Here is a 26,713-nt window from a genome sequence, read left to right as displayed (position 1 = left end):
CCTTATATCACTGATCTCCAAGATCAAATGAGATAAGCTACATAAAATGCTTAAAGTGAGATTTAAATGCCAAGTATTATTACAAGAGGCAGGATAGTATATAAGCCTGAATGACCACAGTTCAAATTCTTCCTCTGACACATGTGGGTTGGGTGAATCTGTGCAAAATTATTTAATCCTTCTCCACATTAGGCAAATCTCTAAAATAAGTAGGAGGTGGAAGATAGAGATTTGTATCACTGGAGAGAGTTTATTGGGATTTGTCAGGATTAGTGAAACCATAGCTCCAGTGCCTGTTCTTATAATTGCATATATATAATTACACATATACAGCTACTAATTGATCTTATGATTCAATTTAAACCATATTTATTAAGCATTTATAATTTATAGAGTCCTATGCTGCACTGTGGAGAAAATTTAAAATTGAAATAAAATATAGTCCCTGCCCTCAGAAAGCTTACAATCTAGTTAATGATATGTAGCACAAACATAAATAACGTATTCCTACACACAAATTTTATGAGTGAATAAGTAAGTTAAAAAGTTTCCTATGAGGTACAAAGAGGAAAAGGTTGTTACCTTGTGGCATACTGTACTAGAAAAAGTATATTTGAGGTGACATTGAATGTATCCAACAATCATTAGTAATATAATATGAGAAAAAAAAGACAGAGATGGAAAGAAGATTGGGGAAATAACATTCTAAACAACAACTTAAGCAAAGATATAAAGAAGAAAATATAAAGTACATAAGAAGGTCAAGTGGGTAAATAAACCTGGAATATGAATTATGCAGAAGGGAATAGTAATGAATATAAGATGATGCCTGTGTATATCTGGACCTTGAATATCAGATTGAGTAATTTGAATTTCAGGCAAAAAAAAATACAGACCACTGGACCTTTTAGAGTCCATCTATTAACAAAATCAGATTACAAATAAAGAAAATAAATATATTAGAATGGAATGGGGGAAACATGGTTTAGTAAAAGAAAGTGTTTAGAGGTGAGAAGACTCACTTGAAGTTTTTGCTACTCAGGGAATTTTCACATGAAGGAAATCTGCATACTTACTTTAACAAATAGGAATATTTGAAACAAGGAGATGCCTACTAGGAAAAGACTAAACAATTTGTGGTACTTGACTGGAAATGACAAATACAATGAATAAAGAGAAACATGGAAAAGACTTGCATGAAATGTTGTAAAGTAAGCAGAACCAAAGAAGACAATATTAATATTCACAGTAAACATAACAATGAAAATGGAAATAAAAGCTTAACATTATAAATGAATATTGCAAAATTACAAAAAAGCATTGGCCACAAAGACATATAAAAAGATACCTCCCTCTGATGTAAGCTAATTTCAATAGACTTGCATTGGAGAGAGCCATCTGCATCCAGAAAGAAGACTATGGGGACTGAATGTGGATCACAACATATTTTTTTCACCTTTTTTGTTGCTGTTAGCTCACTTTTTGTTTTCTTTCTCATTTTTTCCTTTTTGATCTGATTTTTCTTGTGCTGCTTGATAAATGTGGAAATATGTATAGAATAAATGTACATGTTTAACATATATTTCATTACTTGATGTCTAAGGAAGGGATGAAAGGAAGGGAAAGAGAAAAATTTGGAACACAACGTTTTGCAAGAGTTAATGTTAAAAAAAAAACTATCTTTGTATATATTTTGAAAAAAGATACCTCCCTCTATTCAATACAATGATATGTGATTAGGGAGGAGAATGGAACCTTGGCTGTGGAATATTGGTGAAAAGAAATTTCACGCAACTTTAATAACTAACAAAGGCAAGAAAATTCTCTTAAGAAAAATAATTTGTAGATATATAAAGATAAAATGAAAATGAATAGACATTTAATTTATATTTAGGAGGAAAAATAATAGACTAATTTTGAAGTCAGACCTTCAATTAAAACTGGTAGAAAGAGCAGTTTTAATTAAGTTTAAAAATAAAAATTCATCATACGGAAAACAAAACTGTTGGCAGAATTCATAAAGGCTAATTCATAAAGTACCAACTGTAAAAATTATTTAAGGTATTGATCAAACTATATGGTAGACCAGTAAACTTTCTTGGTGCCTCTTACAATGCCTCTTTTCTGCTGCTTAAATATCTGCAAACATTTATGCTAGAATTTTCCATTTTGGAAATGCTCCATGGACAAAAGAGGTCTCACTACCATTTCTCTGTGTATGACAAGAGATGAAGAACCAATCAGATGCAACCGAGTGAGACCTTTCTTTATTCCCTAAAGCAAATAAATTAAAAACCAAAACACCTCTAAAACATTTCAACTAAAAAAGAATGTTGGAAAACTTCATTTTTAGAGAAATATAGTAGTAATTTTATTAGTAACATAAAAGTTATCATATTTTGTTTTGTCTTTTTTTTTTTTTGAGATAGAGTTGGAATTAGATTGGTGTCTCAATGATTCCATCTGAATATTGATCAGCAATGAAGCTTTAAACCACTCTCCTTTTTTTTTTTTTATTTGCCATCAATTAATCCTTTTCAAGTAGCCTGAGGACCCTCTGCTATAAAGTTTTCATCATATTACTGCTGGGGCCAGTGTAAATACCTGATTGACTTTATTCCTACTGTAACTCAGAATTTCACAGATAAGTGATCCACCAGCTCAGTCTCTCCTTGTAACACCATAACTAAAATTAAAATTTTAAAGTTACTTAAAATTATGGGAAGAATTTAATGTGTTGAGCATTAACACAGCAGTCATTAATATAATTCTTTCTTAATTTTAAAAATATGCAACATATTTTTTTCTATAGGAAGTACTGTACTAAGTAGGCTCTATTTAGCACAAGAAGCTGACATAGTCTCTGCAAACCCAAACGTTGGGAACAGCTATACTGATGAAGTTTTAATATACTGAGATTGCTTGCAAGCATGCCTGTGGGATATGTAATTCCTGAATCAAAGGAAGAATGTTTTGCTTGTAGATAAGGCTTTGTTGAATCAAAACAAGGCAGTTATATACCTATGTGTTAAGTTATACTTCATTTGTGTAAAAGAAAATAGAAATTCAAAAGCCACATAAAATTTTGAGGTAATACTGTTATTTGATTATTATCTTAAAGAAGGAGAATGTCTAGTTAGTTATTATTTATACTTTTGAATATCAAATTTTATAATGTTCTTTGTTCTTTTGGCCTGTTAATTTAATAAAATCTTAAAACTGATATGCATGAAGGTCAATATAGTTCATAATTCAATGACTAGAATATGACTGAAGAAGCAGAGAAATACTGTCCAATACAAAAGAGGGGATAATGTATCTTTGACACTGGAGTTCTGAAATCTTTGAAAATGTTAGCATGTAGTGAAATGGAAAGGGAAAATAAATAACATGTGTGTATAAAGACATATATCATTTACTTGAATTCCATATATTGTTTTTTCACATAGAACATTCAGAATCAAGTATCTATGCCCCATTTTTTTTTATTCAAAATCTTAAATCAGAAGATTTCCAGTAAAGGAGCTATTATGTAAATTCCTGAAGTAAGAGCTTTTTGTCACACCATACCTGACAGGCTAACCAGCCATCCCTTTTTCATGATCAGAAGTATATTAGATGGGAAAAATTGATGGGATATTATTTGGGGATGGAAAGGAATAAATATTTTTTTCTCTTTCCACTTTATATTCTGTGGCATTTAAAACATTGGAAAAATACATGATAACCTTAACCATAATTGTCTGACAGGTGTCTCCTGTGTTTCCTAACCCAATGAATTAAGGTATATCATCATACTCTTAGTTAGCAATTAGGATACAGGGAGTTTTATATAGTGATTTGAAGATGTGTATAGAACTGTACATATTATTTCATTTGATCCTCATAAAAACTCTTTTAGTAAGTATTCTTATTAGCTCTACTTTGCAATTATTGAAACTGAGACTGAAAAAAAAGGAAGGAAATAGCATCTAAGGCAAACAGAAGTTAAATGTCTTTTCTAAGGTCACATAGCAAATAAGTGTCTGAGGTTAGGTTTGAGCTCGTCTTTTTCATGATTCTTATCCATCATACCACCTAGTAACATCTGAAAACTATAATAACATAGTATGTAATAAAGATTTCCTTATTTCAGATTATCTTATGGAAAGAAGCACTCCCCTTCTCCCTCTCCCTTCTGTCTTCAAAATCTTTTCTTTTTCTGGCTAACACTTAGTTTCTTCAACACAACCTTATATATTAATAGTCTCCAGTCCTTTTACCATCCTATCAGTAAGTCAGTAAACAATTTCGCTAAACATTGGTGATACAAAAAGATGCAAAAGATTATCTCAACTATCAACTCACAATGAGAAAGACAATAGGCAAACACTATGTACAAACCCCAAATAGGAAATAATTAAGAAAGAAGACAGCAGAATTTTAAGGGGTGGGAAAGGCTTCCTGTAAAAGAAGAGATATTAGTTGGGACATTAAGAAAGCATGGTGGCCAAGTAGATAGAGCATTGATCTTGGAGTCAGTAAGACTCATCTCCTTAATTCAAATCTGGCTTCAGATATTTTATAGCTATGTGACCTTGGGCAAGGCACTTAAGACTGTTTACTTCAGTTTTCCCATCAGTAAAATGAGCTGGAGAAGGAAATGGCAAATCCCCCCAGTACCTTTGCCAAGAAAACTACAAATTGGGGTCACAAAAAATTGAACACAATTGAAATGACTCAACAGTGAAAGCCAGATTGAGATGAAGAAATAGAGCATTCAAGGAATGGGGAATGTCCAAAGTAAATTCCTTGAGCCAAGAGGAGTGTCTCATTGGTGAAACAGTAAGGAAGCCAGTATCATTAGATCAAAGAGTATATAGTAGAGAGTAAAATGTGAAAAGACTTTCCTTTAGTTTTGCTCTAATTCCTAAAATGATATGCCAAGAACTTAACATAATACTCTAGATTTGATCCAACAAGGACAGGGTGTAATGGGACCATCACCTCCATTATTCTGGATAATATACTTCTCTTAATGAAAACCTAAAGTCGCATTAGCTCTTTTGTATGCCATATTCTCCTATTACATATTGAAGTAAAAACATATTAAAGCCATTCAGATACTCTTTTTAGTGAATATTATCAAATGCTGAAGGTGTTGAAGGACAATGAGACTAAACTCTTAAAAATCCCTCCATTTAGTATTATGGAGCTTACTTGCTTTCTAGCACCTAAGTGCTAGAGAGTAAAACTTTGAGTATTATCTCTTTACAAAGTGTGTTCCTTCTGCTTTCAAATATATGCAGTCCTCCCCTATTAATATTATTTGTTGTTGCTTAGTCTTGTTAGTCATTCAATCATGTCTGATTCTTTATGATGTCATTTAGGGTATTCCTGGCAGTGATGCTTAAGTGTTATTTTTCTTCAACTCATTTTACAAATATTGTTGTTTGTCCTTCCTTCTGAAAGAGGGCCCAGACATCAGGCAGGTGATTCCATGATGTGCAAGTGACATACAAGTGACTTTGACTTCAGTGAGGGAGGGTTGTGCAAGGTCATCTGACTTCACTCTCTACAGTCATGAGTCCAGTGGCTAGATATAGATAAGGATGACTGGAGATGGCCCTGGATGCAATGAGAGACTTTTGGCCTTTTACAGATGAGGAAATGAGGCAAAGAGGTGAAGTTACTTGCCCAGAATCACATAGTACTACACATCTGAAACTGATATTTGAACTCAGTCTTCCTTATTTCAATCTCAGAGCTTTATTTCTCTACCTAGCTCTTTCTATTAATAGGCGGAGACACAAAAACATATCTTTTGTTTTACTCCACTTAATGCCTCATTCCTTCTTTTTCTTTAAAGAACAAATTTCTTATATCATTTTATTTTAAATTTATCTATGCATGTGATGTATTCTACAAGATCGTTCCTTGAGCTCTTCCTTGGGAACTAGTATAATGCTTTATTTCCAATAAACATTTGCTCAAGTAAACTGAATAAATTAAAAGTTTCAGGAATGGGTGATACCAAATTAATAATTTATTGAATCAACTAGCAGATTATCACATGCTAATTTTATTTTAAGTCATATGGATTTTAATTCTGATATTTTTACATTTATTTATCTTATGTATTATACTTACATATCTTCTTTTCTGAGCTGCAGTACATGCAGCCCCCCTGTTCCACTTTTGGCCTATTGTAATTGAGTCTATTCTGTCAGTGTGATTCATTGATTTTGTTTCATCCTGTGGAAGTGAGGATTGATATCGGTTCAAAGATACATTAATCACAGAGGTTTTAAAATATTATATATGGGTCTCATATCTTAATTATGTAGGGAACTGAGCCATACATATAAAAATAAGAGGCATTTTCCAATTTACCTAGTTAAGTTTGCATGTGGTATTGAAGAGTTAGGAATATTTACACTTTTTTTTTCCTCCCAAAGTATTCCATGTTGTTGGAGACTATTTAAATTCTCATTTTTGCATGTAATTGATTGTAAGGATTATATATTTATTTAGTCCGTTTTCATTGCACAGAAAGTATGTATGAATAATTTGCATCACTTCACACCTACACTTTGAACATAGCATAAAATTGAATAAAATGCTAGGTCATCTTCTCCTGAATAAATGGAGCCATATCTCCCTAGTGGGCCTATTTAATTTTGTGTATATAGGCTACAAATATTCCCTGACAGAAGTTGTGAGAATTCAACAGGAAGAGAAAATGTTTTTGTTTACTTTACCCAGTTAATTCCTTTTAAGTTCATATTATTCAACCAACTTCAAACCTATGTGGTTTTAATGTGATTTCATGAATAGAGAAATTATTTAATCAGGGAACATGAGGCAGCCCAAAACAAAACCAGTTATGTTTACTTCAAATATTAAGATAATAAACTTTTGGGATTTCATCAGATAATTGTTTCAATTCCTTATTTCACTTGACAATAAGTATGCTTGTCAAAAATTCAAAGTTTTAAGTTTTCAAGTATATTACTGAACTTGTAATCAAGTATAAAGTGGAAAACTGTTACATTTTCAAATGAAATTCTCATTGTGTTTTATAGCATTGACACATTCTCATTCAGTTACATATTCATCATTATCCTTTTTTTACTAAGCATTTTAGATTTTATTTTATTTTTGCAAAATAATGATGCAAGAACTTTAATTTTAATTATGTGTAGAATTGTGTAACTTTGAAATAAAGATATAATGTACTTTTATTGTGGAATTAAATATATATGCATGTATGTATGACCTACTTGTGGAAGGAACAGTTTAAAAACCTGTTAGGCTTCAAATACTAGAGAAAAAAAAGTAGCTCTAAATATATTGTCTTTGTAAAAAAATTAATATGCAAAATTTCCATACTTTTGAGATCAGTATTAATTTTTTGAAATCACACTTGGACTAAAGAGTAGTGTCATAATTCATAGAATGATTCCTGATTTTGGAGTTACCTCAGGTAAAACATGTGAGAATCTTATAAAAGCTTACTTTTAATGAAAATCTCTTTAAGCTACATAAAAATTAATAATATTTATGAAATATTTACTAAGTAGTAATAATATCATAGGTTTTCATCCAGCAGATTAGATTTGTGATCTTTGGATTCAGAGCAATATGAGTTTTCCCCAAAAGTGATGAATTAGACAGAGATTGGTTCTCTGTGATAGAAATTGCCTTTAAAATGTGTAAAAGGAAAGGCACACTCACGGCAAAATGAACTGAGATATTAAACAAAAGCAATAAATTTGATCCAATCACAGTATAATTAATAGAATTTTGGATAGAATTCTGGGAATTTTTTTTCTTTTTTAAAAAAAGAAATAGCTTTTGTGGCTTCAAAGTAAGCAAGCATGTGAGAATATTTGGTAGTTAAGCAGTGAGGGTATAACAATGTATATAAAAGTAATTTTAATATGTGTGGTCTTCACATATAATAGAAATAGATGTACTTTCTTAGGAATAGGATAAGATGATTTCACTTTTCTCATGATTTAAACCTGTCTTTTTCTATATCATGGTAGTTCAAATCTGTTAGTGAATATCTAATTTATAAAACTAATCAAGCAAAATAGTATAACCAAAGCATGTGTTAATGTTAAGATCTAGAACAATGAAAAACATGAATAAACCAACTGGGATTTTAACAAATAAAAGTTGGAAAGATTACCAATTTTAGACCAGCAAATATAACCATGAACTTTTAATAGAACTTGGCAATAGAATGACAGATTAGCTATTGATGAAAAGCTTAATGAAAGGAAAGTCTAATATTTCATCTCAATATTAAGAGATTGAAAATAATTAGAAAAAAAAAAGAATCTTATTTGAAAAAAATGTAGGTAGAATGGAAGAACAAAAACTGACAAGTTATGTCTAAAATTTTTGCTTCTATCAATATGATATGCAATAGAAAGCAACAAGAAAATATTGTATTTTTTTAAATCAAATAAGAGTAATATGAAAGGAAATATATTTTGGAAAGAGAGTAAAAATCATTTCAAAGAAAAATTGATATAACAAAAGGACAACCTTTTTTTAATAAAGAGAATCAAATGAAAAGATGTATTGCTCATTTTAAAATTTAAACTTATACAGTTGCAATATATAATTTGAAAAAAATGATAACTCTAAATATTTGAATATATTTACAAATTGAGTATGTTAAAAGAAAACATTCCTTTTTTAAGAAAAAATGGAATTTTTTCTAAGGAATTAAACCATGACTTTTTTTTCCTTGAAGAAGGTGGTATGGTTTATGTCATGAAACATGTTCTGAGATTTTAGCATAATCATTTATAGTCATTTTTGAATCTCACACATTTAGGTAAACTTGGAAAGGGAGCTAAGGTAATAAAGATTTGAAGAAAATATCAGGAATAGAAAGGAGTTTATAATATGCCTACCTAAATATAATAAATATTAAGAAACATGATTGTTGACGTCATTTCTTTTTAGGACCTTGAAAGTGAAACAGATTTTTTCATTCTCTGTGGGGAAGTGGAGGAGAGGGTATTGCCTATTATCTAATTTACAAATAGAACTGATATTAGGGTCAGGAGCTGTAAAGCATGTCACTGTTCTTTTTTTCTGCATGTGTGAATTCAAACAACAGCCATTTGAATAAATGCAAAAAGTAAGTCATTAAGAAACAGTATACTGCTATTGGTTTCAATATCCTTATATACATGTACTATTAGATTTTTAAAAAGTCAGAAAACTGATTTTGTAGTTACTAGATTATACAATTTTATGAAAATCTTTTAATTTGCAAATGTGCTGATTTGTTTTTCTTGAATTGTCCCTGCTTTCTCACTGTTAGTGGATTTATCTTGTGCATGCTAAACTATAATTTAAATGAATACATTTATATATGCATGAGGATGTATATAGATTAGATGCTTGCTTATTTTCTCCTTCCTAATAGATCTAGATGTTTAAAATTCTTTTTGTTTAAAGTATTCAGAATATAGAGCTGAGGCTTTTAATATTTTATGTGTGTCATGGACACACAATGTCTGGGGGAATATATGGCTCCTTTCTCAGAATGAGAATACACACAGTAAAATACAAAAGATTAGAAAAGGGACCATTTACAATGAAATAAAATTTGTGCACACACACAGATTTTAAGTTCATGGGCTCTATGTTAAGAACACTTTCTATTTTAAAAATAAGAGAGAGGAGAAGGAAGAAGAGGAGGAGGATATTTGCTTGTTTTGACCTCATCTAAGATTGCTGGTGTCTTGTGTAAACTGATTTTCGAGAGAATCCAAAGAAAAGCTATCGACATTTTAAAATTTCCTGTTTTTAAATTATTGTAGCAAGCAGATTAAATCCTTGACAAACAAAATCCTGGAATCCAATCTTACCTCATACCTTTTATTATCAGTTGAATGATCTTGGGCAAATCTTTTCACTTTTCCTGAGCCTTGTTTTGCTCCATGATCCTCTATAAGCAGGAATACAAACATACATAGATTGATTCATTGGTGTATTAGCTTCATTTATAAAATAAGAGTCACATTATTTTTTTTAATATCTTTATGGTTTGGGTCTTGATTGGCTCAGAGTGAAGGTATGTACAGATCTTTCTGTTTTGACCAGAAACCTTGAGTTCTTCCCCTCCCAGATTGATGCTTTTTTTTTCACTAAGTAAAAGAGGCCATTTTCTGCCTTATTACTTACCTAAGTCTTATTCACTGATTGTCTGTTAAACTGAGATCTAGGAAAGAATTTAGTTTATAAAGACCAGCATCTCCTACTGCATCCACAGCCAATTGTCCTAATTTATATATCTTTCTACTGGAACCAGATGGCTCAAGAAGAGAAAGTGAGCTGATGACGTTGCATAGCCCTCTCTCACTTAAATCCATCACACATATTATGGCATCACCTCTCTGATATCATAGATCCTCTTTGAGAACAAAGAAAAAACACCACCACCTTTTCTGTAACAATAGTAATATTCTAAGGAAATTAGTTAAAATAACTACATAAATGTTCTGTGTCATAATAAGATAGACCTTTCCAGAAATGTGTTGAGAAAATAATCTGAGTAACCCAACTTTGAATAATGAGATAAATGTTATTAGCTTAAATTTTTTTTTAATCAAAGTCTACTATTCTTGTTAGAAAATTTATTTACTTCCTTCCCTCCAAAGATCACAAGGTGCTTTTAGGGCAAGTGGCAACTGCTCTTGATTTAAACAGATTAATATGTATAACACTAGAACACACCTGATCCGTGCTTTTTAAAATTACCAGGCAATTTTCTATTTAAAAATTAGTTGATGTACACCCTTAAGTACCAGTCAGTGTATATAGTTCATTGACAGCACCACTCAAGTCCCCAGGAGACTTGTTATCCCCTCCTTCTGTTGAATCCAATTAGTTGGTTTCAATGTATTTTGATCCTTCATTGTTAATTCACCAAGCCAGATGTATTTGGGGCCTCCAATCTCAGTGTGCTTTAATGCATTCTCAGAATAAGGCAAAGATAGATTTCTCACATCTGATTAAATTTCTGTTTCTTAGTTGGACTTCTCCAAGATTGCAAGAAAAGATATGTGTGTATAAAAGACCCATGAAATAAGTTTTACTTTAATTCCAGCCTAATTGTGTGATTTCTGAAAGCCTCATAAAAAAGTGAAATGGAATTTTAGGAAGAAGGGAGAACTCATTGCTACCCCCCCCAAAAAAAAAAAACATTCTTCTGTAAAAATGTCATAGTCCCAAGGAATGAGATTACCTTAAAAGAAATTTATTATATATACAAAAACCTTTGTGAATAAAATGTGTTTAATCCTGAAATTGGCTGTCTAAAAGAAGATGCCAAATCTTTATCCCTAAATCCTAAAAATCATCCAAAAAATGGATCACTTGTTGTTTTAAATAACTGATATATTTACATGCCTAAAGGAAGCAAGCTAGATAAGATTAGATAATCAGAGGATTTAGAACTTAAAATGATGTTGGAGATCACCAGATTCAATGTATTTGTTTTAGAGAAGAGGAAATTAAAGGCCCCAAAGAAGTAAAATATTAGTTATTTTCATACACACAGCTAATAATTAGGAATTAGAATTTAAAGTCAGGTATTCTATAACCAAATACATTGATTTTTCCACTTTATCCCACTCTTCTATCAAAACTTCTTCTAGTTCTCTAAGTTTTAAATAAATGATAGTGGATTATGATGATTAACTTCTTTCTCTGTCTCTTGTCTCTCTTTCTTTCTCTATGCATGTGTGTGTGTTTCTGTGTGTATATCATTTATTTATTTATTTCTCTGTATGCTGAACTCCTAGTCGTGCACATCTGAGTGATATATTCTATGAGATTTTCAGCAATGTCTGGCATCATCTCTGATGTCAAAGTGATTATAATCTAATGGAATAAATAAAATATGTTGAACAACTATTATTACTACTATTAATTAACATAAATAATACTTTAAAGTTTGCAAAGAATTACATACATATATGTGTGTGTGTGTGTGTGTGTGTGTGTGTGTGTGTATGTGTGTGTATAATAAATTCTTTTGGCCAGCACAAAATCCTTTTAGGGATTTGAAGCTTGAAATAGACATTTTATTTTACTGTAAAATTAATGTCATTATCCCCATAATCAGTACTTTTATTATCTCCATAATTACAGTTGAGGAAACTGAATGTGAGTGGTTAAGTAACTGTCCCGGGTGTTGTGGGGAGGGGTATCATCCTAGTATGTGTTTGAGTGAGGATTTCCACTTGGATCCTCATGTCTTCAAGACTAACATTTGATTTATTATGTAACTAGCTTCCCTTTCTATCTAAAAAGGGCAGAAATATTCACTAAATAATCTATGTCAACTATTTGCTTTTTTTCTAAAGGTTCAGTTTGAAGTTGGAGAGATATCAATATTATATGCTTTTTGATATCCTCAATTCTATCTAGACTCCATTTCAACAAAAGACCCAGATATTTCCTCCATGTTTTTTTTCTCTATTTAGTAGGTTAAAATCAGTCTTACCATCATACAAGACAAATGCAGGATAAGGATACCATACTATACCCTACATTACCTTATACTACCATAATGTAGCATTCTGTACGATGTCATACATAGCTAAATGAATGGTTAGAGACCTTCATTTCTTTAGGAATTTATTTAATAAGACACTAAAAGGGACAAATTCTTGTTAGATGAATGAATATGATTTCAGCAAATGGAAAAAGTCAAGTCTATTTTTGTGTGTGAAAATAAAATACCCTAAATTTCTTTAGTGGTATTTAATAATCATTTAAACATATTATTTCAGTTTATCTTAGTATTATTGTCATTATTAAATATTATGATATGATTATTATAAATATCTTATAATTTTCATATTATAAAGAGATGTTTAAGATTCAAGGAGTTTATTTGTCTGGTTTCAAAATAGTGATTCAGAACTATGAGTAGTGCTAGAACTCTCAGAGCCAAATATTATTTCACTGCTTTGTCATTGCATATAATCATGGGGTCCTAAGGTATGGCATTAGAGATAATTACAGATACAGAAGATTTAGAATTTCCAGTTTTAGACATAATAAAAGTTAAAGTGTTAGAGGATAAATGACTTTAAGCTGTTATCCAGTCTTCTGTTATACATATGAATTTTCTAGCAGCTATATCTCAAAATCTCCCAAAATTCCAATAATCCCCTATTGACACCTTTAAATCTTTCTATTAACAGACACAAACTACAGTATTAGATCCGATTTTTCTTCTTGAAGGATATTTCTTCTATTAGATCATGAAGTGGTTTTCTTTCATTTCACTCCTTGCTTGTTCCATGGTCAGCAGGTATCATTAAGGACAGCTGTGTTACAGGCTTTATCCAGGTGGTGACTCTACAGGAAGCTAAAGGAATAGGGAATAGGGCCAGAAATCTCAGTTTTACAGATATTGGGGAATAGACAAGGACAAGGGCCTTTTAATATTTATGCTAAATTAACTGTAGGAAAGGGCTTATCTCATTATTAGTTTTCTCACGTACTCTAGTGCATTCTTTTCTCCCCATCCACAGTATGAGTTGGATTTCTATTGCCTGAGATGCGATTAGATAGATTAGATCTGGCCTGTCTATCCCCCTATACCTTATTAATCTTTCATTTACATTGAGATTAGATTAGATTCCATTAGTCAAATCCACTGAAAAGTGTCTGTTCATTTTAATATTTATGAACACTCTTCAGTTCTTAAAGTGGATTCTTACTGTCTGGACTCTTAATTAGATCAGTGGATTCTTTTTGTTGTTGTTGTTGTTAAAATTTTCCTTTCTAGAGATTAGTGGCACTGAACAAAATAAGACATGTCTTAGTTCATATTTTAAATTCACCTACTTTGTCATCTTTTCTACCCTAATAAGAAAATTACTCTTATTACAAAAGGTAAAAAGAATAAACTGTCTTGCAACAAGTTCTCCTATTCATTATGAGCCCCCAAAAATTTATATTCCATGAATTATAAATGTCAATTTGAGATTTCTGCATTAGAAAGCAGTATTAAAAAACAAAATATATTCAAATTGAGGACCTCCCAATTCCTTTCACAAGTATTTCTCTTTTTTTTAATTATTACACTGACCATTACATTCATGCATCAGAGAATATTTGATAAAGAAAAAATATGAATTTATATATATAGTATTAATATTTGAGTTGACTATTTATAAATTATTGCTTTTATTCAATTCAATAAAATGTATTAAACACCTACTATGTACCAGGTACTGTGCTAAGCATTGAAGATAAAAATAAGAAAAAAGCAAAACAACCTCTCTCTTTAAGGGGAATCTCATAGGGGAAGACAACACACAAAAGGAAGCTGGAAAGTGGGGTGGGCACCAAGGGGATGGGTATAGCAGTGGTACCTGATGTAACAAAGTAAAGTGAGCAGCTGGAAGTTCAATTTCTGCTTTCTATTAAGACTTTGGGTATTCTACTTTGTAGCCTTCTAATAAGAGGAAAAAAGAGAGTGATTAAAGAAAGAATTAAATGTGATAATATTTTCCCACATCTAAAAAAAATTAAATTATCCATTCCAATTATGGTCAATATCTTCTATGATCATTTTTTATATTTTGTGCCAAGAAAACTCCAAAGTAGTATAAACAACTTAACCATCAATGATCTTCTTTTGATCAACATCATGCTGAGAATAAGTAAAAGTGATGAAAGTTTCTCCTACAGTCTAGTCAGCGGAAAAAAGAAACTAGATTTAGAATCAGATAACCTAGAACTGAATCTATTTTCTACTATGATCTAGAACAGGCCATCAAATCTTTTTGACCTTCAAGTTTTTCAATGATTTCTAGGGAGCTGTCTTCTGGCTTTAAAACTCTCCAGTCCTAGGGAAAAAAAATAAAAACATTGCTTTACTCTGATTTCAAGTGAATTGGTCCCTTTTATATCTTACCTAATCAAGAAAGATTTTTTAAAGCAACTCATTCATAAAATATGTAACACTTCCTTTATATTTCTTGTTTTCCTCTACCTCCTCCTATCTGATTCCCAATCCCTGAACCAAGGGAACAAAAATGTTGAGTGAAACAGTGATAGTAATATTAACAACAAAAACTGTAATTTATAAAACATTTTTATTATTAGTTTGATTAAATTTGTTTTTGCATTTTTATAGAAAAATATATTAAAACTTTCTTATTTAAATTGTTAATTGAGAAGTTACTGTGTTGATTAAAGAATTTGGAAAGTAGATCAATGACTACACAATTATTTCAATCACCATAAAACTGAAAATTATGATTATTCATTCTTTTTTATTAATTAATATTAATAATGATTACCAGGCCTATTTACAAAACAACTTGTTCTGCTTCTTTGACTTGGAAATATAGGAATTTTATTTTATCATAATTTAAATTACATTATTGTAAAATGCACTTATGTTACTAGAAGAGTAAAGTATGCTTTCTATAAATTAGATTGTTCTCCTATTTTAACTAAGAATTTCTTTAAAATTAAACTAACTTTACAAAAAAATAGCTATTAGTCAAAATCTTAGAATCTACAAAGCTACCTTTATGTTATAAATTAGCTGTAACTAAAGTACTTTCTCCCCTTTCTCCTCTTTGCTGAGAGCATATCTACTTCATTAGGGAACCATTGCTGACATTTGTTCAGAGATTATAAATAGCTTTAAGGCTTTTCAAATAAAGTTATACATTGCCTTCAGCGGAATAGTGGGCCCTATACACTGAATAAATCATCAAAAGTATATGCCAGCTCTATTTAAAAGGGAGCAATAGTGCAGTGTTTTATTGATTAAACTTGTAGAGAAAAAATTGAATTCAGAGCTTGTCAAGGTTTCTCTCCATGTCATAAACAAGGGAAAGAAATAAAACCTGTGTGTTTTCATGGAATTAGCAGACAAGAAAGATGCTTCTTTTGTGTGATGATGAATTTAGGTTCTCCTTTGTTCTGATGACAAGCTTCACTGAATAATGGGAGAATTTTGTAAAAAGATGCTCTCCAAAGCCCAAGGCCAGTTTTTGAAAACTGAGAGTAAGCATAATAGAGTTGTGTATATGATGTTTTGACTCAATTATCAGTCAAAATCCTCTTATGCTATTCAGAGTTGAGGCTTAAAAGTCAAGGTATGCTATTCCAGCTTTCGATGCTTGCAGTAGACTTGGCCTTGACAATTCATAAAAGATTCATTTTAGCGAAATCTGCTGTTTCAAGAAAGAAGAGTTATTATTCATGCCTTTAAAAGCTCATAAAAGCCCACGTAAATTTCCTTTTTAAAAGTTGTTATGGTACAGTTGTGTAAGTTTTTAAGGACCTGTTATAGATGAAGCTTAGATCTCAGTAAGTTTCATATAATCAAAACTTTCCACATGGTCATTCATATATGACTGACCTCAGTCTGCTGCCCTGAGGGTGAAGGGAATTGGTCAAATGCAAGAACTGGTAAAGAAGTGTTTGAATGATTCAGTGCAAAGTATGACTACACTATGCAAGGCAACATGGTGATATAGAGTATTGGACTTTAAATTAGGAAGACCCAAGTCCAAATTATCATTTTATTCAAGTTGAATTTTTAAGGAGATATAAATTTGAGAGTAGAGTTTATTTGATAAATGATAATTAGAAGTGGCATTTAATTGTTGCTTATAGTTAATGATATTGCACTAAGAGAGCAGAAATTCCTTGATCTAAATTAGAGGCATATCGACTTAGATCTTTAGATCTTCAAGGGGCCCGTGGAGAGATTTCTAAAAATTTGGTGTTATACACACACACACACACACACACACACACACACACACACACACACACACACACACTTTTAGCATTATTGTTTTTTTTGTAATGTCATGTATTTAATTTAATATGTTTAAAAAATTTTATTCTCAGAGGGATCCATAGGTTTCACCAGGTATCTATGACATATAAGAAGGTTAAGAATTCCTGCTCTGGATCATAGGATTAGCTGTCTAGTCAAACCTCTCTTTTTTAGAAATGACAAATCTGAGTTCTATAGAGATTAGGTAACTTGCCAAGTTAGACAGGCAATACATGGCAGAATCACTTTTTGAACCAAGATTCCGACTGCAAATCCAGCAACACTTTTTAATGTACCAAAATGTTTACAAAGCAAATGGTATTTACAAATGTCAGGATCATAGAACAAGTAATGAACACGTGCAAGTAGTTTTGAAATCCTGAGTTGTTAAACAAATCATATAATAAATCTTGAGCAATATTCTTCGTGTCTGTGTATATATAGAGAGATATACACATACATATATACAAATATGTGTATAGCTGGTTTATATATCTATATACATATATCAATACACGTGCATATATATGTGTGCGTGTTACAGACATACACACACACACACACACACACACACACACACACATACCTGTCTATGATTAACTCATTTTTCAATTATGTTTGATTCTCTGTGACCTCATTTGGGATTTTCTTGGCAAAGATGGTGGAGTGTTTGCCATTTCCTTTTCCAGCCCATTTTACAGATGAAGAATTGAGGCAAACAGATTTGGGTGACTTACCCAGATTCACACAATTAGAAAGTATCTGAGGCCAGATTTTAAAGCAGGAAGATGAATTTTCCTGACTCCAGGTCTGGCCCTATCCACTGTGCCACCTAATTCTCTATGTGTATGTATGTAGGTGTAGGGTAGGTATACATATATGTACATATATATGTTTTTCAAGCTCTTGGGGAAAATGAACTAATCTAGCATCAAATTGTAGTAATTAGGAAAACTGAAGGAAGTATGGGTATATGTATGTGTGTGTAAAGGTGATATTAATGTGTGTCTCTAAAAAATGTGTGTTGTGTATGTTAGCCATCTTGTCTCCTTCCTGTAAGGACCATGTCTGGTATTTATTTAATTCTGCTCTCCTGATCAGAACCTAGAAAAGTTCTAGATATTAAGCAAACACTCAGAAATACTTCCTGATTAATTTGGCCAAGAGTCAGAATAGCAACTGTACACTCCTTGTCAATAAAGACAAAAGAATCATACATTGACATCATCCCACTTCTCATGAAGCTGACTTTATGTCTGACTGGAATGAGAGCACTTCACTAAAGAGCAGAAAATTTGCCTATTTTCAAAAATGCCCACCTGCACTCTTTCTTATACAAGGAGAAATGCCCAGAACATTATGCCCATGGTGGTGGTGAAATGTGGAGGGGGGAGGAGAGGGAGTGTGTGTGTGTGTGTGTGTGTGTGTGTGTGTGTGTGTGTACATGGAGGTAGCTAGACTGAGGAAATAGACTTTCATTTTAGGCACCATGAAGCAGGCAGCAGAAAGAACACTTGATTTGGATGAGAATGTCTGAATTCAGAATCTAACTCTTATATGAACCCCACTCATTTGCTGTTTGACAAATCAGTTCAACCCTATGGTCTTGAAGATTTAGAACTACATAGCCATTGATCCAGAGCTATAAGGGACCTGAGATCCTCATTTCAGCTTCAACTTTGTCTTTTTTTTTTTTTTTTTTTTTTTTTTTTCCTTTCTTGTCCTTGTCCATTCATTTCAGTCGCATCTGAGAAAACTGAGATTCTGGAAGTTTGAGGTTTGAGCAAAGTTAAAAAAAAAGTAGCAAATGTTCAAGCTGTGATGTGAATACACACCAGCCAATTCTGAAGCTCTTTTTGCAGCAACTTAAGTGCCAGAATGGATAGAGCCCTAGACCTGGAGCCAAGAACCACCAAGTTCAAATTTTGCCTCTGACACTAGTTCTGGACAAGGACAAATCACTTAATCTCTATTTACCTCAATTACCTTATTTGCAAAATGAAGATAATAACAGCACCTATTTCTGGGAGTTATTAGAAGGATAAAATTGTATAACTTCCAAAATATTTTGTAAACCTTAAAACATTATATAAAATGCTAGCTTTTACTACTGTCCACAAATCCAAATCCTGAAGTTCATTTTGTCATAGGTAATCTTTGTACCACTGTAAGGCATAACTCCATCTTCCTTTACTCAAAAATAAAATTTCTGCATTATTGAGACTGAATTTATATTTTGTGTACTTTCCCCAAAAATTCTGTGGTGAAGAAAAGTCTCATATTTCAGCTATTCTAAAATATGACAGCTAGTTACTGCATCAGTATTTGTATACATACATAATCCTCTTTACTTGAAAACCTTGTAAAGGAAAAAATGGTGCTTTGTTCATATGCATATTCTCAGCACCTAACATAACACATTCGACATTCTAGGCATTTTATGTTTGTGGAATTGAATTTGTCTTAAATGGAATATTTCAGTTAAGTGAGCTAAGGAGAGAAAAATGCATTCATTTCAGCTCAGTAACATGTGTATACAAAATGTAAAGTGGATATGAATAGTCAAAAATGTTTTGCTGAAACTTTGAATAGTTAGTTGCAAAATATATAATTTGCAAAGGAGGTACTTATCATTATTGCTAAAGGAATATTTCCACTGGGAGATCCATATGTAAGTTGAAATCACCTGTCCAGACCAAACCTACTTGTAAAACATTATGCAAGGATGTAGGAATGCAAAAATTGAGGTCTTGTCCTCAGTTTGTGGTCTAATTGGTGATGGAGGCTATAAAAGCTTATGGTATAGAAGGAATCATAAACTGATGATTTAAAATGAAATTTGTTTTCAATACAATGATGAGCTCATTGCTTTAATAATTTATTGCAATATGTAATCTACATACAAGCTAAGGAAAATCTGAGGTCTTAAACACTAATTTCATGAATCTTTTAAAATCTTTTTTTCTGGATGGTGACATTAACTCATGAATTTGAATGATATGCACTCTAGCCTTACTTTTGAGGGAGTTTAATTAGTTGAATGTGTGAGCTTGAGCAATATTTAATATTTCTGAGGAAATGAGGTGATCATATTTCTTCAAGTTCTATTAATTAAAATTATATCTAAAGAGAAAAATACATATTTAAGAAAATCACTTAAAGACCATTTTATCTATCTAAGCAAAAACCAAAATATAGCTGTATAAAAGATAAAACAATTAGGGAAAAAATTCTAAAAGAATCATACAATTCAAGTGAAAGATCAATGATTATTATTTTCAATAATAATCAGTCATCATTATTATTTCTATTTCATTATTGAATGAGAATTGAACCCAACAGTAGTTCTGAAGTTCCTTAGTTCTAAGATTTTTTATAGCTCTAAACTCTATAGTAAAAGATTCCAATATTTATCAAAAGCAAACTATCTTGACAACTATCAGGCTATTCTGCTTTTTAATTTTTTCCCTTTTGCCCTTCATCATCTTTCTTCTCTTAAGTACATAGTTTTTTGTTTTGGGATTTTTTTTGGAAGGATATATATGTTCAGAATCTTTTATTTCAATAGCATAAGGAACTCTCTCTTCTGTTATGCCAGCAAATCCTCTCTCTGGTAGTTAAAAATATATATTTAAAATTCAATTGATTGGACTAGACGATTTTTAAATTCTATAAACAAACAAAACCCCCATAAACAATAAGAACAGTGTATCTTTTGTCATACATCATGACATTGAAGTAGAAAAGAAAATGAGTATCTACACAAAAGTCCATTGCCTAAGTTTCCTCAAATTATTTTTTCAAAAGCAAGAACAGTACAGCTTTAAAAATTGTTCTGGACAAGTCTTCAATCATATAAAAGAAGCAAAAATAGCAAATAAAAACATAATTGTATAGAAAGATTATAGAACAATGCTTGAAGGAGCTGTTATCTAATTTTTCTTCAAGGAAACTCACAATATGAAAGTAAAATCTACATTATATGGTACTTTCCCACAAAGTTATAATTTTCAAAAAGGAATTTATAATTTACCTCAAGTCTTAAATCTAGTAAAGCAAAGTGTGTATCTATCTATTTATCATTCTCTTATAGATAGTACCTATTCCAAGAATTTCTGAATCACAAAATAACTGATTTCTTATCCATGAAACTACATTGTCTCAAACATTGTCTCTCACACACATGCACGCGTACACACACACACACACACACACACACACACACACACTGCATGTGTATATAAATATAGGCACACCTACATATGTGTGTGTGTGTATTTATAGACAGGTATAACTATATCCCCTTTTAACTATCTTTTTTCTATCTATCTATCCATTGACCTATGATTTCACTAGAATTGGGAACTCCCAGTGTAGAACCATTTTTTTTTTCAGATCAAACATTCACTCACTTATACACTATGAATTATGGATTTATTATCTGCCATCAGTATAGTCAACTCATCAGTCATAGAAAATTCCTCTAGTATTCTGGTTATATCTTGATAAGTTCTGAGGCACTGAGAAGTGCCTTGCTTTGGGTCACCAATTTGAATCCAAATTTTCCTCATTCCCAAAATAGCATTTTATCCATCCTGCTTTTTTTTGCACAAATTATATTTGCCATTTTTGCACATATATTTTGGTATCCCTCCAAAAAAAAGATAGATTTTAATTTAAAGAGACAGAGAAAATATTTGAACATATTTTATTCGGGTAATTTAACTGAATCTCAATTATGCTGTGATAACCTCAATATGAATTAATGTTTAGATATTTCAAGCTCAAGGAAAAGTTGTTATAATACATTTTTTTCATGGAATTATCATGATAATCATTTTTACCAAAGCTGCTTCTTTATAATTATCTATTAGAGTTGACTCTATATAGGTTATGTGCCACATATACATATGTTAGGAACAGTATTGCTATCTTTCTAATGTTTTTTTTTATATTTTTGTTTGTATGCACATATATGAAAATAGAAAGTGACTACATTATATACATTATATAAAATGAAATTCAAATAACACATCTCTTGTTAAAGCTAAATATATATGTTTGTACCCTTTGAATTGCTAAAATACAAATACTATCATATTACTCTAAATGAAATAATAAAAAAATAGTATATTACCTACAGTGTACTCTGTTGTTTTCTGCTTTACAACTTTTTTGTTCCTTATAACAGTCCTAAAAAGTAGGTACCATTATCCCCATTTTACAAATGAGGATATAGAGGTTAAGTAATGTGCCCAACCTCACAAAGATAGTAAATGTTTGAGGCTGGATTTCAACTCTGGCCTTCCTAACTGCAGTTTCGATGATACCTTTATCCACTAACTCACCTAGCTACCTATGAAAAAATAATTGTTATAGTTTTTAAAATACATTTATAGCTCTCAAATTAAAAATTAATGCAGTAAAGAAAAAATATTAATTGAAATATGTTTTTCATACTTTGCATTGACTGTGAAAAATATAAAATTATTTGTCAGTCTTTGAGAGAGGCACTGATATAATGGAAAAGGCATTAGCTTATTTTGTTTAACCTGATTTATTCATTTGTTTGTTTATTTTCATTATAGTGGAAGGTTTTATTGGGAAAGGGAATACTGATAAATTGTATCACTGTGAGGTGGGCATAAATAATAATCTAAAAATGAAAAAGTGCATTTGACTAGGAGTTAGAATACTTGAGTAAAAGTTACAGCTTTACAATTGGAAGCTTCATGTGTGAGCCAGAATGAGTCAATTAAACTTTCCCAACTCCTTTTTTTTTCTCTCAGCTATTCTAATATTGGAATAACATTGGGGCTAGTTATATGTCACAAGGTGGTTTTGAGGAAAGCACTTTGGAAACTGTAAAATAGATTTAAGTGTAAAAATATGAGCTATTATGATAGGCATACATACACACATGTTTATATGATAAGGTATCTGTGATCAGCAGAGTATCTCACTATATATAACATGAAGTCAAAAGAAACAGTCAAGAAGAAATTAAATTTTATGGTTCAACATGATTAGAGTGAGTTAATTTTTAGGAAAAACATTTCGAAAATACTGTAATAAAGATGTTTGCTAGTTTGTTAGTTTTTTATTACAAAACAAATTAATTGTAGTAGCAAATTATGAATGAAAGCATATTTCAGAATTTAGATTTTTTTCTATTACATATTTCCAACTTGGTCTATTTTTGATTCAAGGAGCTAAGCTCACAGCTTACCTAACCATTATAAAAAAAAAAGTAGCTGCTATGCTATTACAAAAAAAAAAAAAAAAGACAAAGGGGAACTACAGCAGCTCAACTAACAAATAAAACCTTACCATGTTCACATTAATTGAATGCCAGCTGCTGCCTGGGGTGAATTGAGAGACTTGGGGAAATTAAGCAGATATTCAGGACAGATTGGGGGATAATGAAGTTTATCTATATCATAAATAAACTCCATTGTTTGTTCAGTTGAATAGTACTGTAACATTCATAAATGTTTAACGAAAAGCTTGGTCGCTCCCCTTTTGTATGCTATGTTGCATATTAATGTAAATGTCCACGAATAAGAAGTATCCATTCAGGTCATCTCCGTGAATATGAATTTCTATATAACTGGTCACTTAGTGTTCTTCAGATCATGCTTACGAATATGAATTTTCTACTCCCTCCAAAGCACTGTGGAACTGACCCAACTCATGAATATTAACATGCACACAACTGATCTCTTTGCAAGCAATCGCATCCATAAAGATGAAAATCTTGTTATCCTGTAATAATGAGCCCTGCTTTAGGATGCTGGTCCCAACCCTGTTTTACAATTCTCATGTATTTAGTTCAAAGTTTTCTTTTATTCCAGTAGCATTTAAATGTCAGTGTTTAGAACCTTTCTTAAAACTTCTCTACTTCTGCCAAGAATAAAAACTTACACACACACACACACACACACACACACACACACACACACACACACATATATTAAACTTTAATCCCATTTGCGTTCTTTCTCTCAGCCTTGTGTAAGACAGAACTTTATTGCTGCACCGAATCATCTGTCTCTATGCTTAGACTGGAGTCACTGTCCAGTCCTTAAAATAATTTCTCTATTTTAGAGACGCCTGATCTGATAATTTCAGTCACTTAAGTTTATCATCTGTGACATGTAAAATAAATTAAAGAGAAATATCACAACTGTGTTATTCCTTGTAATTCCTTTTAGTGCAGATTTGGCCAATTTAAAGGTAGTTTTTAACTAGGTTCATAAGTCTACATCTATAGATGACAAATGCTTAGGAAGTATACTATATTTTTTTTCCGAAAGTACTTTTCTACTTTCAAACTGTTAGTTTTGAATTTGAAGGGTGAGGTAAAGATAATGTTCTGGGGAAAAAATAGGATAAATAATGTGCTTTATTTGTCTGAAGAAGTGGTAAAGGCCAACTTCTAATAGGGTTTTTGTTTTGAATCATATTTTCAGCAATGCTAAAAGATTTACAATGAAGTATCTATACATCTTTAGTAAATCTCATTCTTATCAGATCCCAATGTCCCAGTGTTCAATAAAACTTTATAAACACAATCACACAACCTATGTCTATTTATGATTATCTGGAAGCACTTAGATGACTGTCTGGATTTTTTACTTTGTATCCAGAGTTTTATGTAAATAAAATATATACATATATATGTGTGTGTGTGTATTTGCATGCATGTATAGATATATATATATATATACACATATGTATATGTTGTGTATGTTTGTATATGCTCACAGATACATATATATATTACACATATATATGTATATATATACATATATATGTGTAAAATATATATATATGTTTTTAACTTCCATATATATATATATATATGGAAGTTAAAAACATACACTTCCACATATAAATAATTACATATATATGGAATTTTTTAAAAAACAGTAGGTAAAATTGTTCAGTAATTTGACCCCCACACAAAAAAAAAAAAAAACTTTATTCAAATTCTTTTTTTCTTCTTCTTTGGCTTACAGCAACAATAGTGTTGAATGAACTCAACTGGACAAGTGCCTTAGATGAAGTTTTCAAAAAAAATCGAGATGAAGATCCTACCTTGTTGTGGCAGGTGTTTGGCAGTGCCACAGGCCTCGCTAGATATTATCCAGGTAAAATAATTCTCTTAAATGATGGCATATTTCACCAATCTAGTTCAACTTGGACCTCTGATTTCTCTGGGTAGGGATTATTTTACTCCCCAACTTCTGTTGAAAAAGATTGTTAATAGATTTTTAAAAATAGGTTTCCTTTATATGAATAGTTCTGTGAAATCTTTTTAGACTGAACATTTTAATGACTATCTATTTTAGGTGGCACAGACCCAATGGGACTAACTGGTTCAGAGATATGCCATGGTATATAGATAGGTGAAATGTAGAAAGATGAGAGCCTATCGGGAAAGTAAGCCTCGAGTGTGAAATCAGCATTTTAAGCATTGGGCCAAACTAGAGAGAACAGATGAGCTGCAGAATCAGGATAGCAGACCAGAGATCCAAGTCAATTATGAATTAACCATTTGGTATTACCAAAACCATTTGGTAACAAAAACAGACCAAGTGTCTGCATATGACCACGTAAGAAAAATGGGGAAGAAAATCGAATTGACCAGTAGGCTTGTCACAGAAATAATGTGTGATATTGGCTAGAGAGTAGGCCTTAGAGCAGGGGTGGAGAACATCTGGCCCACGGACTCTATAAGGTCCACAAAATTGTTTACTAAGGCAGCCCACTGATGATGATGAACTGAAAGTAAGGTACCACAATTTACCACTGCTTAAGTTCTACAAGTTGACAATTTTGCATGATCCACAAATAATGTTATAAATATCCAAATGGCCCTTGGCAAAAAAAAAAAAAAAAAAAAAAAAAAAAGGTTCCCTACCTCTATCTTAGGTTCAGGAAAACCCAAGTGCTGCTTCTGATACTTCACTGGCTATGACATTGAATAAATCACTTACTCTCTCAATGACCTAGGCAATTCCCTTATCAAAAGAAATTAGGGAATCATGCCTCTTTGCATTAGCTAAAGGAGTTCCCTCAACATGAGCTCCCTACACTGATAAAATGATGTTTGCTCTTAAAAAAAAAAAAAAAAAAAAGTCCGCAGGGGAAGAAAAAAAAAAGTATAGGAACATCTTAAAATTTAAATTTGGTGCAGTGAGGTGGCACAGTGGATAAAGCAAGGTCCCTGACCTCAGGAGGATCTAAGTTCAAATCTGGTCTCAGACACTTAACACTTTCTAGCTGTGTGACCCTAGCCAAAATCACCTCAACACCCCAATTACCTCAGCAAAAATGAAATAAAATAATTGATATTTAAGGGAGACTTCCACATCTTATCCAACATTCCTCATGTAGGTTAAATCTATGTGATAGGTATCAATAGATAGCTACATAGAGAGATAAATAGAAAGAAATAGAAATAAAGATAAATAGACAGAATATAGGTAGTCCTATTGTCAAAAGAACATGCTTCTCCTACTAGCTAATGCTGATTATGAAGCTTGTCTAGTGTGATTTACTTGGGGGACACAGGGCTAAATTCAGGAATAGGCAGCAGCTGCCCTTTTGTATTAGGAGTATTGATAAGATGATCAGCTCCAAACTATTACTTGTTCGGAAGCATTACCTGAAATTTTACTTTTAAAGATTGTCTTTCAATCTTGAAAGCTTTTGGATGTTTGTGTTTATATTAAATGCAGATCATTTTGATAGAAATCAATACCTAATCAGAATTTACCTTATTGGATTTATTTCTAATGTGTAGTTAAAAGCAAAGTCCTGATAGAATGTAATAATTAGCTGAATTTTGAGTAAAGAAACAACAAA

The 26,713-nt window shown here is 31.5% G+C and overlaps 1 protein-coding gene across 4 annotated transcripts in view; it reads left to right on the top strand.

The window, feature by feature from the left end:
* The window catches only part of CACNA2D1 (calcium voltage-gated channel auxiliary subunit alpha2delta 1), a 688,069-nt gene that overhangs the window by 520,667 nt on the left and 140,689 nt on the right, over positions 1 to 26,713 (top strand). For all 4 annotated transcript variants that reach the window (XM_051961631.1, XM_051961630.1, XM_051961629.1 and 1 more), the window contains exon 7: positions 24,862 to 24,993. In XM_051961631.1, coding sequence (XP_051817591.1) covers positions 24,862 to 24,993 — 132 coding nt within the window. The remainder of the gene's footprint in view (positions 1 to 24,861; positions 24,994 to 26,713) is intronic.

The sequence above is a fragment of the Antechinus flavipes genome, chromosome 5 (genome assembly GCF_016432865.1).
Source record: "Antechinus flavipes isolate AdamAnt ecotype Samford, QLD, Australia chromosome 5, AdamAnt_v2, whole genome shotgun sequence".
Classification (NCBI taxonomy): Eukaryota; Metazoa; Chordata; class Mammalia; order Dasyuromorphia; family Dasyuridae; genus Antechinus; species Antechinus flavipes.
Note: the sequence above shows the minus strand (reverse complement) of the source record. Positions and strands in the feature narration are given on the sequence as shown.